Below are 26,282 nucleotides of genomic sequence, written 5' to 3' on the forward strand. Positions count from 1 at the left end.
AAAACCCATCTGGCTCACTAATGTCCTTCAGGGAAGGAAATCTACCATCCTTACCCAGTCTGGCCTACATGTGACTCCAGAATCCAGACCCACACAGCAATGTGGTTCTCTCTTAACTACCCCCCACTGAAATGGCCTAACAAGCCACTCAGTTCAAGGGCAATTAGGGATGGGCAACAAATGCTGGTGCAGCCACCAATGCCCACATCCCAAGAATGAATAAAAAATATAATCAAACTCAACTAAGTCAGAAGCCACGTGGCCATTTCACTGGTGAGAGCCAATTGAACAATTGTCACAGATTATTTTCAAATTGTCATATTAGCAAAGATAATTGAAGTTGACACCTGTAATTCGACTCCATTATTCAACTGATGAAATCTCCTGTCACATGGACCAATTTAATCTCAGTTGTTGCGGGTACGCTGATGGGAAAGGAGCCCAATCTTCGATAAGTATACTCAATGAATATTGAGAAAACCGCTTTCTTCAGGCACTCTGCCCAACTTCCACCCAAGGTCCCTGATTATTTTAAAACTTTGTATAGCTCCAAATATCAATTAAAGACTTAATTCTCAAGCAAACATATTGACAGGTCACCTGTTAGTTGACAAGGTTTAGCCACAGCGGATGGGAAATCATTCTTATTCAGTCTTTAAAGCAATAGTGATAAAACAGCTCCTTTAAATCACCATACATGGATTCCTCGAATGTTATGTCTCAGACGGCCCCCACATTTCAACATGCTGCTCTAAACTTAAGAACATTGGCACAGTACTCAAGGCCCGGCTTGTTACAAAAAACACGCAGAACATAACTTTCTGATCTGCACTGCTCTAATGGTTCAAATCATGAGTAATTTTGTTAGTCTTAATTAATGGAGTAGCTTTCGAGGAGATTTGCATCACTACATTTGACATAAATACAAATGTAAGAGAATGACTTTTCCCATTGCTAAATGTACTTTTCAGTGGAACATTATAATCTATTGATAATTAATAAGTTCATCGTCCAGGGTTTATCTTTAATTACTTAACCTTCCATTATTAACCTCAAATGGTTAATGAGTCACTAAAGGGATGACAAAGGGTCATCTGGACTCGAAACGTGAGCTCTTTTCTCTCCCTACATATGTTGCCAGACCTGCTGAGATTTTCCAGCATTTTCTCTTTGGTTCCATGAGCCACTATGCAGCCTGCCTGTTAATCTGATGATTAGGTAATGGTGAAAGAACCGATAGGGAAGTATTTTAACAACAAAACCTCTCAGAGGGACTTAATTGATCGCAATGGGAGCTGTGACTTTGGTTTGACTTGGAAACTAATGTAAAATCCCTTCAGGACAAATCACTAGTTGCTGACAGGAATGTGCTTCTCGGTGAGACTGCCTGAAAGAGATATTTCCTTGAAAAATGAAAACCTTGCACATAAACTCTGGGCATAGCAACCATACTTGCTCATGGTGAATTTTTCAAAACTATGGAATTGAAAGGCTTTCAAAAGGTGCCATGCTTGAAAATATGCCCCAGGGCTTCCGGTGGCACATTTGGCAGCTCCCGTTCTTGGTGGTCTTTTTGTGGCTTTTAAGCTGGATTTCTACAGGAATTTTTCAAAATAAAGGTGTAAAAGCGAGAAGAGAAGGAGGTGACCCCTAGTTTATGGAGCTGCGCCCAGGGAAAAATCGAAAAAGGATGAATCAAAAGTTGATTGGAAGTGCGGACCAGAGTTCGAGGGAAGCAATGGCAGGGACACAGGGTCTGACCACGGCAGCTCAGTGGTCGACGGACCAGTTGGTGAGCTTCTTGATCGAGAAGTTCACTCAACATCACAGAGAGTGTGCAGAGGACCTTACCCGGGAGGTGGACTCGATCAGGGCTGTGGTCAACCGTGTGGAGTAGAGATTGACGACCCAGAAGCAGGAGGAGTTGGCAGCGGAACGAGAGGAGCAGTCCACCGCTATGGCAGCGGAGATTGGGATGTTACAGGACCAATAGAAAGGACTGCTAGAGAAAGTGGAGGACCTGGAGAACCGTTCTCGGAGGCAGAATATGGATCGTTGGTCTACCAGAGGGGAAGGAATGATCGGATACTGGTGTGTATGTGGGGAAGATGTTGGAGGTGGACCGGGCCCATAGAGTGCTTATGCATAAGCCCCAGGGGCATGAGCCTCCGAGGGCGATGGTGGCACGACTGCATCAGTTCCTGGGCAAGGAACGCATCACGAGGTGGGCCAGGCAGACAAAATGGTGCATTTGGGAAGATGCTGAGATCTGGATGTATCAGGACTTGGGAGCAGAACTCGCAAAGAGGAGGGCGAGTTTTAATAAAGTCAAGGCGGCCCTGTATAAGAAAATAAAGTTTGGACTCGTTTACTCGGCCCATCTATGGGTGGCCTAGGCGAGTCGGGAGCTGTACTTTGGCTCGCTGGAGGACGTGGCGGACATTATGAAGGACAATATTTTTATTCGAATTTTTACATATTTTCAACAAACCCTTTTAAAAAAATATTTTTATTCGAATTTTTACATATTTTCAACAAACCCCCCCTTCCAGAAAAAAGAAAAACAAAGAACGCATAAATAAACATCTTATAACTACATCACGAATCCCCCCAATATACAAACCCCCCCCCCATTAAGCAATAATAAACACAGTAGTAAACACAAAGTACACCACCCCCCCCCCTCCCCCACGGTTGCTGCTGCTGCTGACCACCTCCTAACGCTCCGCTAGAAAGTCTACGAACGGTTGCCACTGCCTGAAGAACCCTTGCACAGACCCTCTCAAGGCAAATTTTACCCTCTCCAATTTAATGAATCCTGCCATGTCGCTGATCCAGGCTTCCACGTTTGGGAGCCTCGCATCTTTCCACTGTAGCAAAATCCTCCGCCGGGCTACCAGGGACGCAAAGGCCAGAATACCGGCCTCTTTCGCCTCCTGCACTCCCGGCTCGTCCGATACCCCAAATGGTGCTAACCCCCAGCTCAGCTTAACCCAGGTATTTACCACCTTAGACACCGTCCTCGCAACGCCCCTCCAGTACCCATCCAGCGCCGGGCACGCCCAGAACATATGGGTATGATTTGCTGGGCTCCCCGAGCACCTCACACACCTGTCTTCCACCCCAAAGAACCTGCTCAGCCTCGCCCCTGTCATATGTGCTCTGTGAAGAACCTTAAATTGTCTCAGGCTAAGCCAGGTGCAAGAGGAGGAAGAATTAACCCTACCCAGGGCGTCCGCCCACGTACCCCCGTCTATCTCCTCCCCAAGCTCCTCCTCCCATTTACTCTTTAGCTCCTCCACCGGGGTCTCCTCCTCCTCCTGCAACTCCTGGTAGATCGCCGAGACCTTGCTCTCTCCAACCCACACCCCTGAGAGCACCCTATCCTGGATCCTACGTGCTGTAAGCAGCGGGAACTCCCTCACCTGCCGTCTTACAAACCCTTACCTGCATGTACCTGAAGGCATTTCCGGTGGGAAGCCCGAATTTTTCCTCCAGCGCCCCAAGGCTCGCAAACGTCCCATCTATAAACTGGTCCCCCATCCTTCTAATTCCTGCCCTGTGCCAGCTCAGAAACCCTCCATCCATTCTCCCCGGGACGAACCGATGGTTCACTCGGATCGGGGACCAAACCGAAGCCTCTACCTCACCCCTGTGGCATCTCTACTGCCCCCAAATTTTCAAAGTCGCCGCCACCACCGGACTCGTGGTGTACCTTGTCGGCGGGAGCGGCAGCGGTGCTGTCACCAGAGCTCTCAGACTGGTACCCACACAGGACGCCATCTCCAGCCTCTTCCACACCGCCCCCTCCCCCTCCATTACCCACTTGCGTATCATCGCCACATTGGCAGCCCAGTAGTACCCACACAGATTAGGCAACGCTAGCCCTCCTCTGTCCCTGCTCCGTCCCAGAAACACCCTTCTCACCCTCGAGGTCCTTTTCGCCTACACAAATCCTATGATGCTCCTGCTGACCGCTTAAAAAAGGTCTTAGGGATCAGGATGGGGAGGCACTGGAATACAAAAAGGAACCTCAGGAGCACCGTCATTTTCACCGACTGCACCCTAACCGCCAACGACAGTGGCAACATATCCCACCTTTAAACTCCTCCTCCATCTGCTCCACCAGCCTCGTCAAGTTGAGCTTGTGTAGGGCCCCCCAGCTCCTGGCCACCTGGATCCCCAGGTACCGAAAACTCCTTTCCGCCCTCTTCAATGGAAGCTCGTCTATCCCCCTTCCCTGGTCCCCTGGGTGTATCACGAAGAGCTCACTCTTACCCACCTTGAGCTTATACCTGGAAAAGTCCCCACATTCCCTGAGGATCCGCATCACCTCTGGCACCCCCCCTGAAGGACAATATTTGATGGGAAAATAAGGACCTTGAACCTTCACTGTGGAGAACTGAGCTAGGAGTGATGTTTAGCTTTGTAAAAACTTTTACTTTTCATTTAATTTGCGATGTTCAAAAAGATGTTTGAGATTCTGCATGTATAATTATTTTTCTTTTCTCCGGTCTTTTTCATTTGGTTCTGTTTGAAGGTGTTTGACTAGATAAGATTTTGTTAAGGGAGGAGGGGTGGGCCTTTGTGCTCGGACCTTGGGAGGGACTGTTTTTTTTTTTTGCTTTTTGCCATTGTTGTCGGAACTTATACTAAGGGGGGGGGGGCGGCGCAGCAGGTCGTAGGATGCTAGGTGCCAGGGGCGGGAGCTGGCAGGTTAGTGGGGGGTGAGCTGAAGATCAATGTAGCGGGGAGGAATGGGGGGGGGGGGGGGGGGGGGGACTGCTGACGAAGAGGGGACTTTCAAGGTGTTGGAGGAGGAGAGTGGACGACGGTCGCTGCCGGGGGGCGGGCCAGGTGAGGTGCGGGACATGGGCCAAGGGCTGCCCTAGGAAAGGTCATGGCTGATCGACACGGGAGTGGGGTAGAGTGCCCCTGACCAGGTTGGTCACATGGAATGTACGTGGGCTGAATGGGCCGGTCAAAAGGGCCCGTGTGTTCGCACACTTGAGGCTGCTGAAGGCGGACGTAACCATGTTACAAGAGACGCACTTGAAGCTGGGAGACCAAGTTAGACTGAAGAAGGGATGGGTCGGGCAGGTGTTTCTTTCGGGATTGGACTTTAAAACAAGGGGGTTGGCAGTTCTGGTTAACAAAAAGGTGGCATTCAAGGTGGGAAAGATAGAGGGAGATTGGGGGGTAGATTTATTATGTTCAGTGGGAAGCTGGAGGGAATGGCTGTGGTGTTGGTCAATATATACACCCCAAACTGGGATGATGTCGCGTTTGCCAGGAGGGTGCTGGGGAAGATTCCGGACCTGGACTCGCACTGGCTGAGTATGGGGGGAGATTTTAACACAGTTGTATATCCGAGACTAGACCGGTCGAGTTCCAGGTCAGGAAAGGTGTCAGCAATGGCGAAAGAGCTGCGGGGGTTCTTGGAGCGCATGGGGAGGAGTGGACCTGGGGAGATTCGAGAGGCCAAGGAGCAAGGAGTATTCATTTTACTCCCATGTGTGCAAGGTGTATTCCAGGATAGACTTTTTCGTACTGGACAAAACGCTGTTAGCTGGGCTGGCGGGCACTGAATATTCAGCAATTGTGGTGTTGGAACATGCCCCACACTGGATAGACCTACAAGTGAGCACAGGAAAGACCCAGCATCCGCAATGGAGGTTAGATGTAGGGCTGCTAGCAGAGGATGAGATCTGTGAGCGGGGAGGGTATATAAAGAGCAACGACACGGGTGAGACCGCAGCGGGGATGGTTTGTGAAGCACTGAAGGCAGTTATCAAAGGGGAATTTATCTCGATTCGGGCCCACAGGGAGAAGACTGAACGGGTGGAGTTGGATAGGCTGGTAGGTGAACTTTTACAGGTGGACAGGAGATATGCAGAGTCTCCGGATGAGGAGCTCCTGAAGGAGCATCAGAGACTGCAAATGGAATTTGGGCTCCTGTCCACAGGTAAGGCAGACCGGCAGCTGAGGAGGGTAAAAAGGGCGGTGTTCAAATATGGGGAGAAAGCTAGTAGGATGTTAGCACATCAGCTGAGGAAACAGGAGGCGGCGAGGGAAATTGGGAAGGTAAAGGATATGAGGGGGAAGGTGGTGGTGGACCCGGGGGCGGTAAATTATGTGTTTTGTGAATTCTATAGTTGACTTTATAAATCAGAATCCCCAGCCCGCGAGGAGGGTATGAAGCGATTTCGAGGGGGGCTAAAGTTCCCAAAGGTAGATGAAGAGCTGGTGGAAGGCCTGGGATCCCAAATTGGGCTCGGGGAGGTGATAGATGGATTGGGGGCGATGCAATCGGGATAGGCCCCGGGACCTGATGGATACCCGGTGGAGTTCTACAAAAAGGACTGTGTCCCGGGGATAATCGGGGAGGATCAGACGGGATTTGTGAAGGGGAGGCACCTGACGTCCAACACTAGATGGCTCTTAAATGTTATAATAATGGAGGGGCGCGAGGTTGAGGTGGTTGTAGCCATGGATGCAGAAAAGGCCTTTGACCGGGTGGAGTGGAAGTACCTATGGGATATTCTAGGCAGGTTTGGGTTCGGGCAGGGATTTGTGGATTGGGTCCGGTTGCTATACCAGGTACCGGTGGCGAATGTAAGAACCAACTGGGACTGGTCAGAATATTTTAGTCTTTGTAGGGGGACAAAGTAAGGATGTCCGCTCTCTCCACTGCTGTTTGCCCTGGCCATAGAGCCTTTGGCAATGGGCCTCAGGTCATCTAATGTCTGGCAGGGGATAATGAGAGGGGGCTGGAGAATAGGGTCTGTCAAGATATGCAAACATGCAACCAATGAACACTCAGAATAGGATACAACCAATGGGCAGGCAGGACACTCACAGGCAGCATCTCCACAAGGAGACATGACATAAACAGGATAAAAGGGATGAGGCACTCACACCCAGCCTCTTTCCACAGACAGACATCAGAGAGTTAGACAGGGTTGATCAGCAGCATCACACCCCAGCACATGACTTAGAGCAAGCTGGTACAGTTAGACAGAGTTACTACAGTTGGATTAGCAGAGAGTCAAACTCATTTGAGAACTTTGTTAATAGTTCAATAAACACGTTGAACTCATTTCAGAGTCTGGAGCATCCTTGAGTTAAGACTGCATCAAGTAGCAGTCTGTGTTATCCGAAGCAGCATAACACAACAGGGTCTTGCTCTACACGGACGATTTATTCCTTTATATCACAGACCCAATGCGGGGGATGGCTGGAATTATGGAGGCACTGGAATAATTTGGGCGGTTTTCAGGCTACTAGCTAAATATGGAAAAGAGCGAGGTGTTTGCAATTGAAGTTACCTTTTAAGGTGGTGGGGAGGAGTTTCAGGTATCTGGGGATTTAGGTGGCTAAGGATTGGGGGCAGCTTCACAAGTTGAATTTGGGTAGAGCGGTTGATAAGATGAAAATGGATTTCCGCACGTGGCACATGCTCCCGCTGCCACTGGCGGGGAGGGTACAGACGGTGAAGATGCCAGTCCTCCCGAGGCTGCAGTTCTTTTTTCAATGTCTCCCGATTTTTGTCCCAAAGGCCTTTTTTATGAAAATGAATGCGGTCATCTCGGGTTTTGTGGGGTCTGGTAAAACCTCACGGGTGAAGAAGGCACTCCTGGAACGGAGTCGCGGATACGGGGAGGGGGGGGGGGGGGGGGGGGCTGGCCCTCACGAGTTTTATTGACTATTCCTGGTCGGCAAACATGTCGATGGTCAGGAAGTGGATAGTGGGGGAGGGGTCGGTCTGGGAGCGAGTAGAGACGGCATCTTGTAAGGGCATGAGCTTGGAGGCTTTATTAACGGCAGCCCTGCCATTCACGCTGGCTCAGTACTCCACAAGCCCGGTGGTGGTGGCAGCCCTGAGGTTATGGGGTCAATGGAGACAGCACATGGGATTGGAGGGGACGTCAGTGCGGTCACCGATTTGCGATAATCACCATTTTGTTCCGGGTGGGGCTGGATGGGGCTTTAGGAGGTGGCAGCGGGCAGGATTGAGAGATTTGGGGATCTCTTCATTGAGGAGGGTTTCCCGAGCATGGAGGCATTGGAGGAGGAGCTTGAGTTGCCGGGTGGGAACGGGTTCCGGACCTGCAGGTACGGGACTTTGTTCGGAGGCAGGTTCCAAGCTTTCCTCGCCTCCCCGAGGGGACTACAGGATAAGTTGTTGTCAAAAACGGGAGTTGGGGAGGGGAGGGTCTCGAGATATACACGGGATTGATGGAGTGGGAAGGAGTCCCAATCGAGGAGGTGAAGAGGAAATGGGAGGAAGACTTGAGAGGGGAGTTGGAAGTCGGACCATGGTAAAAGGCCTTGAGGGGGGTTAATTCATCCTCGTTGTGTGCCAGGCTTAGCTTGATCCAGTTCAAGGTGGTTCATAGGGCTCATGGTGTCGTTTGCAGACGATACTAAGATGAGTGGTAAAGCAAAATGTGCAGAGGATACCGGAAGTCTGCAGAGGCATTTGGATAGGTTAAGTGAATGGGCTAGGGTCTGGCAGATGAATACAATGTTGACAAATATGAGGTTATCCATTTTGGTAGGAATAACAGCAAAAGGGATTATTTAAATGATAAAATATTAAAACATGCTGCTGTGCAGAGAGACCTGGGTGTGCTAGTGCATGAGTCGCAAAAAGTTGGTTTACAGGTGCAACAGGTGATTAAGAAAGCAAATGGAGTTTTGTCCTTCATTGCTAGAGGGATGGAGTGTAAGACTAGGGAGGTTCTGCTGCAATTGTATAAGGTGTTAGTGAGGCCACACATATTATGTTCAGTTTTGGTCTCCTTACCTGAGAAAGGACATATTGGCACTGGAGGGAGTGCAGAGGAGATTCACTAGGTTGATCCCAGAGTTGAGGGGATTAGATTATGACGAGAGGTTGAGTAGACTGGGACTGTACTCATTGGAGTTTAGAAGGATGCGGGGGAATCTTATTGAAACATATAAAATTATGAAGGGAATAGATAGGATAGATGCGGGCAGGTTGTTTCCACTGGCGGGTGAAAGCAGAACTAGGGGACATAGCCTCAAGATAAGGGGAAGTAGGTTTAGGACTGAGCTTAGGAGGAACTTCTTCACCCATAGGGTTGTGAATCTATGGAATTCCTTGCCCAGTGAAGCAGTTGAGGCTCCTTCATTTTTGCTGAACCCTTCAGCCAGCTTTTTCTATAATCCTTTTAAAAAAGATCCAATTTAAGAGCAATTTTTTATTGAAAACGAGGTCGTTGTCGAACACCAAATTTTACAATTATAAACGGTCACCCATTGGAAATGGAGGTAGACACAGGGGCTGCCGTCTCTGTCGTTGGAGAGCAGACGTTTTGGTTACCTGACAGCAGATCCCAGTGGCTACCAGCGATGGAATTCAAAACAACTAACTGTATTAAGGTGGGAAACTTGGCAATTGTCAGCAAAAATATTCCTTTGATCATATAATTCAGGGACGGTCATTTATGAAGCAGGTGAAGAAGCTTGAGTCTAGGATACTATGGTGAGGTATTTCTGCAGCAATGTCCTAGGGTGAGACGATTGGCGTCCCACAACCATCTTCTTTTGTGCTAGGTATGACTCCAACCAGTGGAGAATCCCCCCCCCCCCCCCCCCCCCCCAAGATTCACATTGAATAAAATTTTGCTACGGCTACTTGATACCACATGGGAGTCAAATCCTGCCTTGATGCCAAGGGCATCACTCTCACCTCACCTCTTGAGGTCAAGTCCACTGTCCATGTTTGAACCAAGGTTGTAACTACGTCTGCAGCAGTGTGCAGGAATGTGCAGGTTCAGTCGGCAGTTAAGGCAACTGCAATGTTGGCCTTCAGGTCAAGAGGGCTAGAATACAAGACCAGGGAGGTACTTATGAGGCTGTATAAGGCTCTGGTCAGACCCCATTTGGAGTATTGTGAGCAGTTTTGGGCCCCGTTTCTAAGGAAGGATGTGCTGACCTTGGAAAGGGTCCAGCGGAGGTTCACAAGACTGAAAACTGGAATGAAGAACTTGTCTTATGAGGAATGGTTGAGGACTCTGGCCCTGTACTCGGAATTTAGAAGGATGAGGGGGGGAATCTTATTGAAACTTACAGGCGAGGCCTGCATAGTGTGGATGTGGAGAGGATGTTTCCACTTGTAGGAGAAACTAGAACCCGAGGACACCATCTCTGACTAAAGTGACGATCTTTTAAAACAGACATGAGGAAGAATTTCTTCAGCCAGAGGGTGGTGAATCTGTGGAACACTTTGCCGCAGAAGGCTGTGGAGACCAAATCACTGAGTGTTTTTAAGACAGAGATAGATAGGTTCTTGATTAATAAGGGGATCAGGGGTTATAGGGAGAAGGCAGGAGAATGGGGATGAGAAAATATCAGCCATGATTGAATGGCGGAGCAGACGCGATGGGCTGAATGGCCTAATTCTGCTCATATATCTTATGGCCTTATTATGGTCTTATGCTGTCCCTAGCAGAAAACCAAATTGAGCATTGCTGAGCAGGTTATTGCTAAGTGCTCTTTGGTAGCACCATAAGTGACACCTTCTGCCACTTCGTGGATAATTCAGAGTAGATGCTGTAATGCAACAGGTGGTCTTTAAGAAGGATTAAGAAAGATGGAGGATGGAGAGGCATTTTGGTTTAGGCTGTGAATTCCTGAGCTTCAGCAGTTGAAGGCATAGCCACCAATGGTGGAACAAATAAAGTCAGGAATGTACATGAGGCCAGAATTGGAGGAATGCAATGTTGGGGGTTTGTATAGTTGGAGCAGGCTGCAAATAAGGAGGGGCAAAGCCACGGAGGGAATTAAATACAAGCATGAGCATTTTAAAACCGATGTGTTGCTGGACTGGGACCCATTACGGCTTCCCCCACAAAACAGTACTCTCAAAATATAATAATTTTACAGTATTCTGAGGACATAAAAGACGCTGAACAAGTTATTTTGTCCTAATTTAACTCGATAAAGTGCAATTACATTTTTCAATATAGCTGCTAGCTCTACATTTGTGGTCTCTGCACTTCAATTCAATATTTATTTTATTCTTTCACCAGACCTGCTCATCGTTTTGTTGCATATCCCGAATTGCCCTTGAGAAAGTGATGGCGAATCTCAACTCCATAGTTCCATATTGATCAAAGGATAAATCACCACCTGGACTCAAAAAGGTAACCAGTTTAAAAATTGGACTGCTTATAAATTTGTAACCTGCCTTTAATTGTTCTGCCAATGCAGTTGTATCATAACTCAAAATAACAGTTGTTAATTAAGAGTTATTGCAGTCATTATTTCTCTCCTAATGGCCATGGATGAAAATCTCACCAAGACTTGACATTCAATTATTTCAGCAAACATGTCAAAGGATGGTTAACGTTTACTACAACAGACAGCAAAGCTAATTTTTGAACACAGACCATAGCATCATTTGATTATTGATTTTCACTGCAATTTCTAGCACATTACATTGTGCAAGGTTAATGTTCTTACTTTCAAATACAGACTAACTTTACAATCAATGCATACCACTTTATTGAGGACTATTCATAATTACATACCGAAAACTAAATCCATCTACAGCCTACAGTCAAGGAAAGCACAAAAGGAAGAGCGTTTAGAGCTCGACTCAGACAGCACGAGTGCTTTATTATTACTTTTCGAACATTTGCATTATTTCTTCTCTTCTCACTTTATGTGCTTGCAATGGTGCAGCCTTCTTCTATTTTACACTCTCTCAATGAGGAAACAACACATTTTTACCTTGCTGTCTTCCCACTATTTTCAGAATGATAGGGGGGTGACGGTAACCGGCGAGACAGGGATGGCCGTAGTAAGAAGTCTCAGGACATAAGATTAAAGTCCAATGGTTTATTTGAAATCACAAGTTTTCGGAGAGCTGCTCCTTCACCTGATGAAGGAGCAGTGTTCCGAAAACTTGTGATTTCAAATAAACCGTTGGACTTTAACCTGGTGTTCTGAGACTTCGGACTGTTTTCAGGTAGACTTGGAATGCATTTTGAATTAGGGTTTGGATATCATGTTCACTCCTACTCCAATTCACTATTACTATCTAGTTAAAGTATGAATTAAAATATAATGACCTTTCTCCCTTTTGACTCTGCTCTAAAATGTTTAGTTCTCTACGGAGTTTATTGGGCACACACTGTGTATGTTATGTCACCTTAATTTGTGATAAAACTGAACCAAAACTAAAAACAGAGTTACAAATAACAAAGAAAATTACAGCACGGGAACAGGCTCTTCAGCCCTCCCAGCCTGCGCCGATCCAGATCCTTTATCTAAACCTGTCTTCTATTTTCCAAGGATCTACTTCCCCCTGTTCCCCGCCCGTTCATATATCTGTCTGGATGCATCTTAAATGATGCTATCGTGCCCGCCTCTACCACCTCCGCTGGCAAAGCGTTCCAGGCATCCACCACCATCTGCATAAAACACTTTCCACACACATCTCCCTTAAACTTGCCCCCTCTCACCTTGAAATCGTGACCCCTTGTAATTGACACCCCCACTCTTGGAAAAAGCTTGTTGCTATCCACCCTGTCCATGCCTCTCATAATTTTGTAGACCTCAATCAGGTCCCCCCTCAACCTCCGTCTTTACAACGAAAACAATCCTAATCTACTCAACCTTTTTTCATAGCTAGCACCCTCCATACCAGGCAACATCCTGGTGAACCTCCTCTGCACCCTCTCTAAAGCATCCACATCCTTCTGGTAATGTGGCGACCAGAACTGCACGCAGTATTCCAAATGTGGCCTAACCAAAGTCCTATACAACTGTAACTTGACCTGCCGACTCTTGTACTCAATACCCCGTCCGATGAAGGCAAGCATGATGTATGCCTTCTTGACCACTCTATCGACCTGCGTTGCCACCTTCAGGGTACATTTGGCTCACTTAAAATTGTTTCATTTCAAGTGACGATTTTGAGGAACGCACCACAACACCAAGTGAGGACTTGCTGTAACTGGAACTTCAAATTTCTCTCCATAGGGCTCATTATCCAGAATGAGTAAGGACAGTCTGCTGGTCAATGAGAAGACAGAGGCAAATACTGGCGGGTGCTGCATGTGCTCCCATGAGGTTCCTACTTCGCCATAAACAGAGCAGCGCAGTACAGGCCCTTCGGTCCTCGATGTTGCGCCGACCTGTGAAACCACGCTAAAGCCCATCTACACTATTCCCTTATCGTCCATATGTCTATCCAATGGCCATTTGAATGCCCTTAGTGTTGGCGAGTCCACTACTGTTGCAGGCAGGGCATTCCACACCCTTACTACTCTCTCAGTAAAGAACCTACCTCTGACATCTGTCCTATATCTATCTCCCCTCAATTTAAAGTTATGTCCCCTCGCGCTAGACATCACCATCCGAGGAAAAAGGCTCTCACTGTCCACCCTATCTAATCCTCTGATCATCTTGTATGCCTCAATTAAGTCACCTCTTAGCCTTCTTCTCTCGAACGAAAACAGCCTCAAGTCCCTCAGCCTTCCCTCATAAGATCTTCCCTCCATACCAGGCAACATTCTGGTAAATCTCCTCTGCACCCTTTCCAATGCTTCCACATCCTTCCTATAATGCGGCGACCAGAATTGCACGCAATACTCCAAATGCGGCCGCACCAGTTTTGTACAGCTGGAACATGACCTCATGGCTCCGAAACTCAATCCCTCTGCCAATAAAAGCTAACACACCGTACGCCTTCTTAACAACCCTCTCAACCTGGGTGGCAACTTTCAGGGATCTATGTACATGGACACCGAGATCTCTCTGCTCATCCACATTACCAAGAATCTTACCATTAGCCCAGTACTCTGTCTACCTGTTATTCCTTCCAAAATGAATCACCTCACACTTTTCTGCATTAAACTCCATTTGCCACCTCTCAGCCCAGCACTGCAGCTTATCTATGTCCCTCAGTAACTTGTAACATCCTTCCACACTGTCCACAACTCCACCGACTTTCGTGTCATCTGCAAATTTACTCACCCATCCTTCTACGCCCTCCTCCAGGTCATTTATAAAAATGACAAACAGCAGTGGCCCCAAAACAGATCCTTGTGGTACACCACTAGTAACTGGACTCCAGTCTGAACATTTCCCATCAACCATCACCCTTTGTCTTCTTCCAGCTAGCCAATTTCTGATCCAAACTGCTAAATGACCCTGAATCCCATGCCTCCATATTTTCTGCAGTAGTCTACCATGGGGAACCTTATCAAATGCTTTACTGAAATCCATATACACCACATCAACTGCTTTACCCTCATCCACCTGTTTGGTCACGTTCTCAAAGAACTCAATAAGGTTTGTGAGGCACGACCTACCCTTCACAAAACCCTGTCGACTATCTCTAATCAAATTATTCCTTTCCAGATGATTATACATCCTATCTCTTTCAACCTTTCCAAGACTTTGCCCACAACAGAAGTAAGGCTCACTGGTCTATAGTTACAGGGGTTGTCTCTAATCCCCTTCTCGAACAAGGGGACAACATTTGCTATCCTCCAGTCTTCTGGCACTATTCCTGTAGACAAAGATGACTTAAAGATCAAAGTCAAAGGCTCAGCAATCTCCTCCCTAGCTTCCCAGAGAATCCTAGGATAAATCCCATCCGGCCAAGGGGATTTATCTATTTTCACACTTTCCAGAATTGCTAACGCCTCCTCCTTATGAACCTCAAGCCCTTCTAGTCTAGTAGCCTGAATCTCAGTATTCGCCTCGACAACATTGTCTTTTTCCTGTGTGAATACTGACAAAAAATATTCATTTAGCACCTCTCCTATCTCTTCAGACTCCAAGCACAACTTCCCACTACTGTCCTTGACTGGCCCTACTCTTATCCTAGTCATTCTTTTATTCCTGACATATCTATAGAAAGCTTTAGGGTTATCCTTGATCCTGCCTGCCAAAGACTTCTCATGTCCCCTCCTGGCTCTTCTTAGCTCTCTCTTTAGGTCCTTCCTAGCTAACTTGTAACTCTCGAGCGCCCTAACTGAACCTTCATGTCTCATCTTTACATAAGCCTCCTTCTTACTCTTGACAAGTGTTTCGACTGCTTTAGTAAACCACGGTTCCCTTGCTAGACCACTTCTTCCCTGCCTGACAGGTACATACTTATCATGGCCACACAGTAGCTGTTCCTTGAACAAGCTCCACATTTCCATTGTGCCCATCCCCTGCAGTTTTCCTCTCCATCCGATGCATCCTAAGTCTTGCCTCATCGCATCATAATTGCCTTTCCCCCAGATATAACTCTTGCCCTGTGGTATATACCTATCCCTTTCTATCACTAAAGTAAACGTAATCGAATTATGGTCACTATCACCAAAGTGCTCACCTACCTCCAAATCTAACACCTGTCCTGGTTCATTACCCAGTATTAAATCCAATATGGCCTTGCCTCTCGGCCTATCTACATACTGTGTCAGGAAACCCTCCTGCACACATTGTATAAAAACGGACCCATCTAAAGTACTCGAACTATAGCGTTTCCAGTCAATATTTGGAAAGTTAAAGTCCCCCATGACAACTACCTTGTTGCTTTCGCTCCTATCCAGAATCATCTTTGCAATCCTCTCTTCTACATCTCTGAAACTTTTCGGAGGCCTACAGAAAACGCCTAACAGGGTGACCTCTCCTTTCCTGTTTCTAACCTCAGCCCATGCTACCTCAGTAGACGAGTATTCTTTCCACACAACAAAACTTAATATTCTCTAATATTTCCTCAAATACCTCATCACTTCACAACTGACGAGCAATGTTAGAGTCATACAGCACAGAAAGAAATCCTTCAGCCCATTGCCTCTGTGCCGTCCATCAAACACCAATCTATTCTAATCCCATTTTCCAGCACTTGCTCCATACCCTGTATGCTATGGCATTTCAAGTGCTCATCTAAATGCTTCTTAAATGTTATAAGGGATCCCGCCCTATCACCATTTCAGGCAGCAAGTACCAGATTCCCACCCTCTTGGTGGAAAAGGTTTCCCTCAAACCCCTCTAAATCTTTCACCCCTTACCTTAAATCATTGTCCCCTGGTTATTGACTCCTTTACTTTTTAAAATTTTTATTAAGGGGCAATTTTATCATGGTCAATCCACCTAACCTGCACATCCCCGGACCATGCGAGGAAACCAGAGCACCCGGAGGAAACCCATGCAGACACGGGGAGAAAGTGCAAAAACCACACAGATAGCTAGCCGAGGACGGAATTGAACCCGGGTCCCAGGCGCTGTGAGGCAGCAGTTCTAACACTGTGCCAGCGTGCCGCCCCTGACCCCTCTAGTAAGTGTTGGGTGGGGTTGCTGGGTTATGAGGATAGGGTGGAGGAGCGGACATTGGGTAGGGTGCTCTTTCCAAGAGCCGGTGCAGACTCGATGGGCCGAATGGCCTTCTTCTGCACTGTAAATTCTATGAATCTATAAGGGGAAAAGTTTAATCCAATCTACCCTATCTATGACCCTCACCAGTTTGTACACCTTGATGAGGTCCCCTCTCAGCCTTCTCAGCTCCAAGGAAAAAACTCCCAGCCTAACCAACCACTCTTCATAGCTGAAACGCTCTAGCCCTGGCAACATCCTGGCGAAAACCCTCTTCCAGTTTTCTAGTGCAATCACATCCTTCGTGTAGTGTGGCAACCAGAACTGCCGTTGTGGCCTAACGTTTTATACAACCCCATCACAACCTCCCTGCTCTTCTAGTCTATGCCTCGGCTAATGAAAGCAAGTATCCAAAATGCCTTCTTAACCAACTTACCTACCTGTCCTGCTGCCTTCAGGGATCTTTGGACACACACCTCAGGGTCCTTCTGATCCTCTGTACTTCCTAGTCTCCTACCATTCTGTGTATTCCTATGCCTAGTTAGACCTCCCAAAATGCATCATCTCACACTTTTCAGGGTTAAATTCTAACTGTCACTGTTCTGCCCATCTGAGCAGCCTGTCGACATCGTCCTGTAATCCAAGGCTTTCCTCCTCACTATTTAACGCACCACCAATTTTAGTGTCATCTGCAAACTTACTGTTTATACCCCCGCCCCCCCCCCACATTCACGTCGAGATCATTAATATACACTACAAACAGCAAAGGACGCAGCATCTTGCAGAACACCATTGGACACAGGTCTCCAGTCACAAAAACAACCTTCAACCAACACCCTTTGCCTCCTGCCACTAAGCCAATTTTGGTTCCAAATTTCCCTGGTTCCCATGGACCCTTACCTTCTGGCTCAGTTTCCTTTAGGTAACCTTATCAAACGTCTTACTGAAGTCTATGTAGACTACATCAACTGCACAACCATCATCTACACAGCTGATCGCCTCTTCAAAAAATTCAATAAAATCTGTTAGACATGATCTCCCCAATCCTGACAATCCTTGGGCGCGATTCTCCCAAAAGGGAACAAAGTCTGCTAGCGAGCATGTTTAGCCGCGTGTTTCCTAGCGCTCGCACTGCCGAGAAACACACAGCTATTCAATACGACTCACGTTGTGTAAGGGGCCTGCATGGGGAACGGGCGGATTGTATTCAATGGAGTTTAGAAGAGTGAGAGGGGATATCATAGAAACCTACAAAATTCTAACAGGATTAGACAGGGTAGATTCAGAAAGAATGTCCCCAATGGTGGGGGAGTCCAGAATTAGGGATTATAGTTTGAGAATAAGGGGTAAACCTCTTTCGACTGAAGTGAGGAATCTGTGAAATTCGCTACCAAAGAAAGTAGAGGCTGAAACATTGTGTAATTTCAAAAAGGAATTAGAGATTTGGAGCGGGATTCTCCGCCCCGCCACATTTCTGCCCCGACCGGCCAGCGGGATTATCCATTACGCCAGCCAGTCATTGGGGTTTCCCATTGTGGGGCAGCCCCACGCTGTCGGGAAACCCCCGGGTGCCGGCATAACAGAGAATCACGCCGGCGGAGAATCCCAGCCATAGCTCTTGGGGATAAAGGAATATGGGGGGGGGGGGGGGGGGGGGGGGAGAGAAGAAGAGGGGATCGGGGTATTGAATTTGATGATCAACCATGATCATCAATGGCGGAGCAGGCGAGAAGAGCCAAATAGCCTCCTCCTGTTTCTATTTTCTATGTTTCTATAGTACAGTTTCTGGGCATTTCAAAATTCAAGCACACTTCATCCATATTGCTGGTGTCATATCATGGGTACTCATGTTTTTGCCACTGTCTGATGATGATCCACTAGAAAATGATAGTTTCAACATCAAAGTATTTTGGTCATCTCCAACTCTCTTGGTCTTCTGCTGCAACACATTATCGTTCCATAAAGTGGTTGCACAAACTAGCATTACACTGAAATCTTTGCTCGACTCGGGTTTGATTTGGTCCACTGAAGTGTGTGTATACATATGGCATTTGTGGTGGTGATCTAACCATTCTGACTATTTTCAAGGACCTATTCCAACGCATGTTTGTCAAGATCAGGCCAGTGGCTGGGCCCTGCTCTCTTGACACATTTGGTCTTGAGCATCGTCCTTAACATAGAACATCTTCCCTTCTTGCAAAGGTTTTCCACCTACACCAAATTCCCTCATTGCAGCACAGTTATTGATGCAAATGTTCCAACTTTTAGCTTGAAGCCAGCTTCATAGTTCATTTGTTTTGCTGGAAGGCTGATTTGCTCTTTGTTCACCATGTAGGGTTTGCACTATCTGGGCATGTCAAACTCCTGCGCACCTTTGCAATACAGCTCGATTTCGTGCAACTAATTAAGATAAGTAAAATATGCATTTTTGGGATGGAAAGTTGAGGCTGACTACTAATGGCAGCAAAACATGCCGTGGTTGGAAAGGGGGGTAAACTTATATACCGCGATTATACAAAAATAGAATCTTTTCACCAGACAAATGGGGTCGTCTTACACACTGGGTCGCTTTATATTCCACAATCTACAGTAATCAAGCAGCTTGCCACTGCATCACCAGGCAACATTTATTGCTAAATTATTGTTACTTTTACCATCCAAAGTGAATACAGGCACAGTTTCAATTGTAATGGTCAAACCATAATCTCATTGCAACCAAAAATGTCATACATTGTAGCATGGTAACATTTATCCGGACAGAAACTGATCAGATACCTGCGACTGTCTCAAATGTTGAAGTTGCAGACGCAGGTCAAGAATATTCCTCCGTAAATCAAATACATTGTTTTGAATTTGCTGTTGACAAGAGGCAGATGGTTGAACAACACCAGAAGACTCTAAAATAATCCCAGAGCTCTTCAGTACTGCCATACTTGTAGCACCTGCTGGGGATAATTACATTAGAATTAAGAACAAAATAAAAAAGTATTTTCAAGGCAGATCAAAGTACGCATGCAATCATTGAAAATTTGATTAATAAAAGAGATTGTACGCTGTTGAAAAACATATAGTTGTTATTTAAGCATAAAAGATCCAAATTTTGGAAAAAATTCAATTTACAGGATATAGGCATCGCTGGCTTGGCCAGGATTTAATGTACATCCATAGTTGCCCTTCAGAAGATGGGTGGTGAGTTGGCTTCTTGAACAGCTGCAGCCCCTGATGTGTAGGTACACTCATTGTAGTGCTGTTAGGATTGGAATTCCAGGAATTTTGCCCTGCGACAGTGAAGGAACAGCGATATATTTCGAAGTCAGGATAGTGAGTAACTTGGAGGGAGATCTCAAGGTGGTGGTGTTCCCAGGTATCTGCTGCTCTCGTCATTCTAGATATGGTCGTGGCTTTGTAAGATGCTGCCTAAGGAACCTTTGAGATCCTGCAGTGTATCCTGTAGATGGGACATACGGCTGCCACCGTTTGTCGGTGATAAAGGGATTGAATGTTTATGGAAGGGTTACCAATTAAATGGGCTGCTTTGTCCTGGTTGGTGTTGAGCTTCTTGAGTGTTGTTGGAGCTGCACTCATCCAGGCAAGGGGAGAATATTCCATCACACTCCTGACTTGTGCCTTGTAGATGGGGGACAGGCTTTGGCGGGCGGGGGGTCAGGTGGTGAATTATTCGCTGCAGAATCCCTAGCCTTTGACCTACTTTGGTAGCCATAGTATTTATATGGCTAGTCCAGTTCAGTTTCTGGTCAATAGTAACCCCCAGGATACTGCTATGGAGTGAAGGTAATGTCATTGAATATGGGGCAATGGTTAGATTCTCCTCTCGTTGGAGATGGTCTTTGCCTTGCACTTCTGTGGTGCGAATGTTACTCACCACTTGTCAGCCCAAGTCTGCATTGTCATGGATTTGTTGGACATGAACTTCTGCAGTATCTGAGGAGTCGTGAATGCTGCTGAACATTGTGCAGTCATCTCTGAACATCCACACTTTGACCTCATTATAGACGGAAGCCACTGATGAAGCAGCTGAAGATGGTTGCGCCTAGGACACTACCCTGAGGAACTCCTACAGTGATGCACGGGAGCTAAGATCTCCAATCACCACAACCACCTTCCTTTGTGCCAGGTATGACTCCAACCAACAAAGAGTTTTCCCTGATTCCCAGTGACTCCAGTTTTGCTAAGGCTCCTTGATGCAATATTCAGTCAAATGCTGCCTTGATGTCAAGGGCAGCCACTCTCACCTCACCTCTGGCATTAAGCTCTTTTGTCCATGTGTGAATCAAGGCTGGAATGAGGTCAGGAGATGTGTGAACTTGACGGAACCTAAACTGAGCGTCTGCAAGCAGGTTATTGCTGAGTAAGTGCCACTTGATGATGACCCCCTTCCTTCATGTTTCTGATGATTGGCAATTGACTGATGGGACTGTATTTGGCTTGGTTGGATTTGCCCTGTTTCTTGTGTACAGGACATACTTAGGCAATTTTCTACATTGCCGGGTAGGTGCCAGTTGTAGCTGTACTAGATCAGCTTGGTTAGGGATGAGAAAAGTTCTGGAACAGAAGTCTTTTTGACTACTGTTGAAATGTCAGGGCGATATTCTTTGCAGTATCCAGTGCCTTCTGCCATTCCGTGATATCACATGGGGTGATCGTATTAGCTGAAGACTGACATCTATGTTGCCGGGGACGGCAGGAGGAGACAGAGATGGATCATCCACTCGGCACTTCTGGCTGAAGATTCTTACAAATGCTTCAGCCTTGTCTTTTGCACAGATGTGCTGGGCTCCTCCACCATTGAGGATGGGGATATTTGTGAAGCATTCTCCTCCAGTGAGTTGTTGTCCATCACCATTCGTGGCTGGATGTGGTAAGACTGCAGAGTTTAATTCCGTTAGTTTTCATCAATCAAATACATAATCTGAATGACAACGCACATATAACCCTTCAAATCTCAAGTAGTGAATCTCAATCCAGACTATGGAACTAACCATAATTCAACTTAGGTTAAGCAATTCCAGCATGGCAATTAGCAATGCACAGGAACAAATCAGAGCATAGCTGTAAACTGTGATGGAATTACTCCTGGCGACTCGGGCAATGTCTAAATTTTGCTTCTGCAGATGTCTTGCACTTAAAATGGAAATCAGTATAAAATATCACAATTGTGACATAGTTTTGTACTCAACACGTGACATTAAAAAAAATACACATTATCCAAGGCTGGGAAATCATTTTTGCAGTTTTCTAAAACTTACAAGATTTAACCACGTCAGATTTTGGAACCACCAAAAATGATCATTAAGATTTTTTCCATTTTATAATTGACTATATGGATATTCTGCTTCAAAGAAGATTGCAAATACTCTGCAACCATATTTTCACACTTTACATGATGGCAATATCTCTAGGACCTGTATTCCAAACTAATCCAGACAGATGGAATTAGTTCTCTCCCTCTCTCTAACAGCTGCTAAGGTTCACAAACAAAATTAATTTAGCCTAGTCCAGTCCTTCGTGAGCTAACGCCCAAAGCTCAAAGTACTCCGAATTTGATATTAAATTATGCAATCTCATCAAAAATCTACCAGGAAGGCTGAAGTGGGAACTGGATAGGCCATAATTACAGCAAACCATTATGAAACTCCGCTTTATACTACATCTAATCTAGTTACTTGACAGAGGAGAACATTCAAAACACTCAGCTAGTCTCTTGCTGAGATACACAGTAATTTCATTTTTTTTAAAGTCATATCCCTTGGAAAATACAAAACCATTGAGCCTCCAATATTCTTTTTTGAAAAAAAACATTTTATTGAAGCATTCAGAATTTTAACATTTAAACATTCTAAATAACACAGCGATCCGACACATGCAGCATCACAATAACATACCAAACTCCACCCCCCCCCCCCCCCCCCCCCCGCCCCACTTCCTGACTGCCCGTATATTAGATTCCTTGGGCGAAATTCTCCGGTATCGGCGCGATGTCCGCCGACTGGTGCACAAAATGGCGCAAATCAGTCGGGCATCGCGCCGCCCCAAAGGTGCGGAATGCTCCACATCTTGGGGGGCCGAGCCCCAACCTTAAGGGGCTAGGTCGGCGCCGGACGAATTTCCACCCCGCCAGCTGGCAGAAAAGGCCTTTGGTGCCCCGCCAGCTGGCGCGGTAATGACATCTCCGGGCGGCGCATGCGCGGGAGCGTTAGCGGCCGCTGACGGCATTCCCGCGCATGCGCAGTGGAGGACCGTGGCAAAGGCGGAAGGGAATGAGTGCCCCCACGGCACAGGCCCACCCGCGGATCGGTGGGCCCCGATCGCGGGCCAAGCCACCGTGGGGGCACCCCCCGGGGCCAGATCGCCCCGCGCCCCCCCCCCCCCAGGTCCCCGGAGCCCACCCGCGCCACCTTGTCCCGCCGGTAAGGTAGGTGGTTTAATCTACGCCGGCGGGACAGGCATTTTAGCGGCAGGACTTCGGCCCATCCGGGCCGGAGAATCGCGGGGGGGGGGGGGCGCCAACCGGCGCGATTCCCGCCCCCGCCGAATATCCGGTGCTGGAGAATTCGGCAACCGGCGGGGGCGGGATTCACGCCAGCCCCCAGCGATTCTCCGACCCGGCGGGGGGTCGGAGAATCTCGCCCCTGATCCTTATTCTACAATGCCATGCCTCCCTTTTTGACATCACCTTATCCTACAGTCCCCTTAGAGGAATGCGAGGGAAGCTTGGAACCTGCCTCCGGACAAAGTCCCGTACCTGTAGGTACCGAAATCAGTTCCCACCCGGCAACTGAAACGCCTCCTCTAATCTCTCCAGACTCGGAAAACCCTCCTCAATGAAGAGATCCCCAAATCTCTCAATTCCTGCCCGCTGCCACCTCCTAAAGCCATCGTCCAGACCTCCCGGAACAAAACGGTGGTTGTCACAGATCGGTGACCACACCGATGCCCTCTCCAGTCTCATGTGCTGCCTCCATTGCTCCCACACTCTCAGGGCTGCCACTATCACTGGGCTTGTGGAGTACCAAGCCGGCAAGAATGGCAGAGGTGCCGTTAACAAAGCCTCCAAACTTGTACCCTTACAGGATGCCGCCTCCACCCGCTCCTACACGGACCCCTCCCCCACTACCAACTTCCTAACCATCGATATATTCGCCGCCCAGTAATAATTAATAAAATTCGGAAGGACCAAGCCCCCATCCCGCGCCCCTGTTCCAAATTGACCTTCTTCACCTTCGGGGCTTTACCAGCCCATACAAAACCCGAGATAACCGTGTTCAACTTCCTGAAAAATGCCTTAGGGATAAAAATTGGAAGACATTGAAACACAAATAGCAATTTCGGGAGGACTGTCACCTTCACAGTCTGTACCCTCCCCGCCAGTGACAGTGGGAGCATTTCCCACCTGCAGAAGTCCCCTTTCATTTGCTCAACCGCCAGGCCCAAATTTAACTTATGGAACTGACCGCAGTCCCTTGCCACTTGAATCCCCAGGTACCTAAAACTCCTTCCCACCACTTTAAACGCTAACTCCCTCAGTCTCCTCTCCTGCCCCCGTGCCTGGATTGCGAACACCTCACTCTTACCCATGTTTAATTTGTAGCCCGAGAACCGACCAAATTCCTCCAATATCTCCATAATCCCAGCCATCCCGCCCAACGCGTCTGTTATGTAAAGGAGCAAGTCGTCCACGTAGAGTGAAACCCTATGCTCCACCCCCCCCCTCACTATTCCCCGCCAGATGTTCGATGACCTAAGCACCATTGCCAAGGGCTCTATGGCCAGGGCAAACAGTAGTGGGTAGAGTGGACACCCCTGTCTTGTCCCCCTACACAAACTAAAATATTCTGACCGGACCCGGTTGGTCCTTACATTCGCCACCGGTGCCTGATATAACAGCCGGACCCAGTCAACAAATCCCTTCCCAAACCCAAACCTGCCCAGGATATCCCACAGGTACTTCCACTCTACCCAATCAAAGGCCTTTTCTGCATCCATGGCTACCACCACCTCGACATCGCGCCCCTCCGCTGGCATCATTACAAATTTTACGAGCCGTCTAATGTTGGACATCAGGTGACGTCGCTTCACAAACCCCATCTGGTCCTCCCCTATCACCTCCGGGACACAATTCTCTATGTGCGTGGCCAAGATCTTTGCCAGCAACTTTGCATCCACATTTGAAAGAGAGATCGACCTATACGATCCACAGTTCTCTGGATCCTTATCCCGCTCAGAAGAAGGGAAAGCCATGCCTGCAATAACGTTGGGGGGAGCACTCCCAGCTCCTGGGACTCATTAAAAGCCTTTACCAGGAGCGGCCCCAGCAGCCCATAAAACGTTTTGTAGAACTCGACCGGGTATCCATCAGGTCCCGGAGCCTGACCCGATTGCATCGCCCCCCCCCCCCCAATCCGTCTATAATCGCCCCAAGCCCGATTGGGCCTACCAAGCCTTCCACCAACTCCTCATCTGTCCTCGGAACTCCAGACCCCCCCAAGAATCGCTTCATGCCCTCCTCCCCAGCTGGGGGTTCCGATTTGTATAGTCTACTATAAAATTCCCGAAACACATCATTCACCCCCGCCGGATCCAGCATCATCTTCCCCCCTGTATCCTTTTCTTTCCCAATTTCTCTCGCTGCCTCCTGCTTTCTCAACTGATGCGCCAACATCCTGCTGGCTTTTTCCCCATATTCATACACCGCCCCCTTCACCCTCCTCAGTTGCCCCTCCGTGGACAGGAGCCCAAATTCCATTTGCAGTCTCTGATGCTCCTTCAGAAGCCCCTCATCCGGAGACTCCGCATAACTCCTGTCCACCTGTAAAAGTTCACCTACCAGCCTGTCCAACTCCCCCCATTCAGCCTTCTCCTTATGGGCCCGAATCGAAATGAGTTCCCCCCTGATAAACGCCTTCATATAGGCTAAATCAGGATATACCCCTGCCGAGATCTCACCCATATCATTGATCGCATATCCCCGAATGGCCACCCTCACCCGCTCACACACCTCATCCTCCTCTAGCAGTCCTACATCTAACCTCCATTGCGGCCGCTGTGCCTTTTCTTTGCTCACTTGCAGGTCTACCCAGACTGGGTCCGGCTGTTATATCAGGCACCGGTGGCGAATGTAAGGACCAACCGGGTCCGGTCAGAATATTTTAGTTTGTGTAGGGGGACAAGACAGGGGTGTCAACTCTCCCCACTACTGTTTGCCCTGGCCATCTGACACTACAATTGCTGAATATTCAGTATCCACCACCTCAGCCAGCAGCATTTTGTCCAGCACTAAGAAATCTATCCGGGAGTTCGTCTTATGCACATGGGAGTAGAATGAAAACTCCTTACTCCTTGGCCTCCCAAATCTCTACGGGTCCACCCCTCCCATGCGCTCCATGAACCCCCTCAGTTCCTTTGCCATAGCTGACACCTTTCCAGCCCTGGGACTCGATCGGTGCAGTCTCAGATCCAGGACCGTGTTAAAGTCTCCCCCCTTAATCAGTAGATGTGAATAGAGGTCCGGGGATCTTCCCGAGCACCCTCCTAATGAACTCAACATCATCCCAGTTTGGGGCATATATATTCACTAATACCACGGCCATTCCCTCCAGCTTCCCACTAACCATGATGAATCTACCCCCCCGGGTCCGCCTCCACCTTCCCCACCTCAAATGCTACCCTTTTAGTGACTGGGATTGCCGTCCCCCTCGTTTTAAAGTCCAATCCCAAATGGAACACCTGTCCGACCCAGCCCTTCCTCAACCTAACCTGATCCCCCACCTTCAAGTGTGTCTCCGACAACATGGCCACGTCCACCTTCAGTTGCCTCAAGTGTGCGAACATACGGGTCCTTTTGACCGGCCCATTTAACCCGCGAACGTTCCACGTGACCAGCCTAGTCGGGGGTCACCCACCCCCCTGCCCTGCCG

The 26,282-nt window shown here is 47.8% G+C and overlaps 1 protein-coding gene across 20 annotated transcripts in view; it reads right to left on the bottom strand.

Moving 5' to 3' along the window:
* The window catches only part of LOC140424893 (sickle tail protein-like), a 931,095-nt gene that overhangs the window by 111,759 nt on the left and 793,054 nt on the right, over positions 1–26,282 (bottom strand). For 19 of the 20 annotated variants that reach the window (XM_072508468.1, XM_072508466.1, XM_072508467.1 and 16 more), the window contains one exon: positions 19,123–19,292. In XM_072508468.1, coding sequence (XP_072364569.1) covers positions 19,123–19,292 — 170 coding nt within the window. The remainder of the gene's footprint in view (positions 1–19,122; positions 19,293–26,282) is intronic. The other variant, XM_072508465.1, reaches the window with a different exon arrangement.

The sequence above is a fragment of the Scyliorhinus torazame genome, chromosome 6, assembly GCF_047496885.1.
Source record: "Scyliorhinus torazame isolate Kashiwa2021f chromosome 6, sScyTor2.1, whole genome shotgun sequence".
Lineage (NCBI taxonomy): Eukaryota > Metazoa > Chordata > Chondrichthyes > Carcharhiniformes > Scyliorhinidae > Scyliorhinus > Scyliorhinus torazame.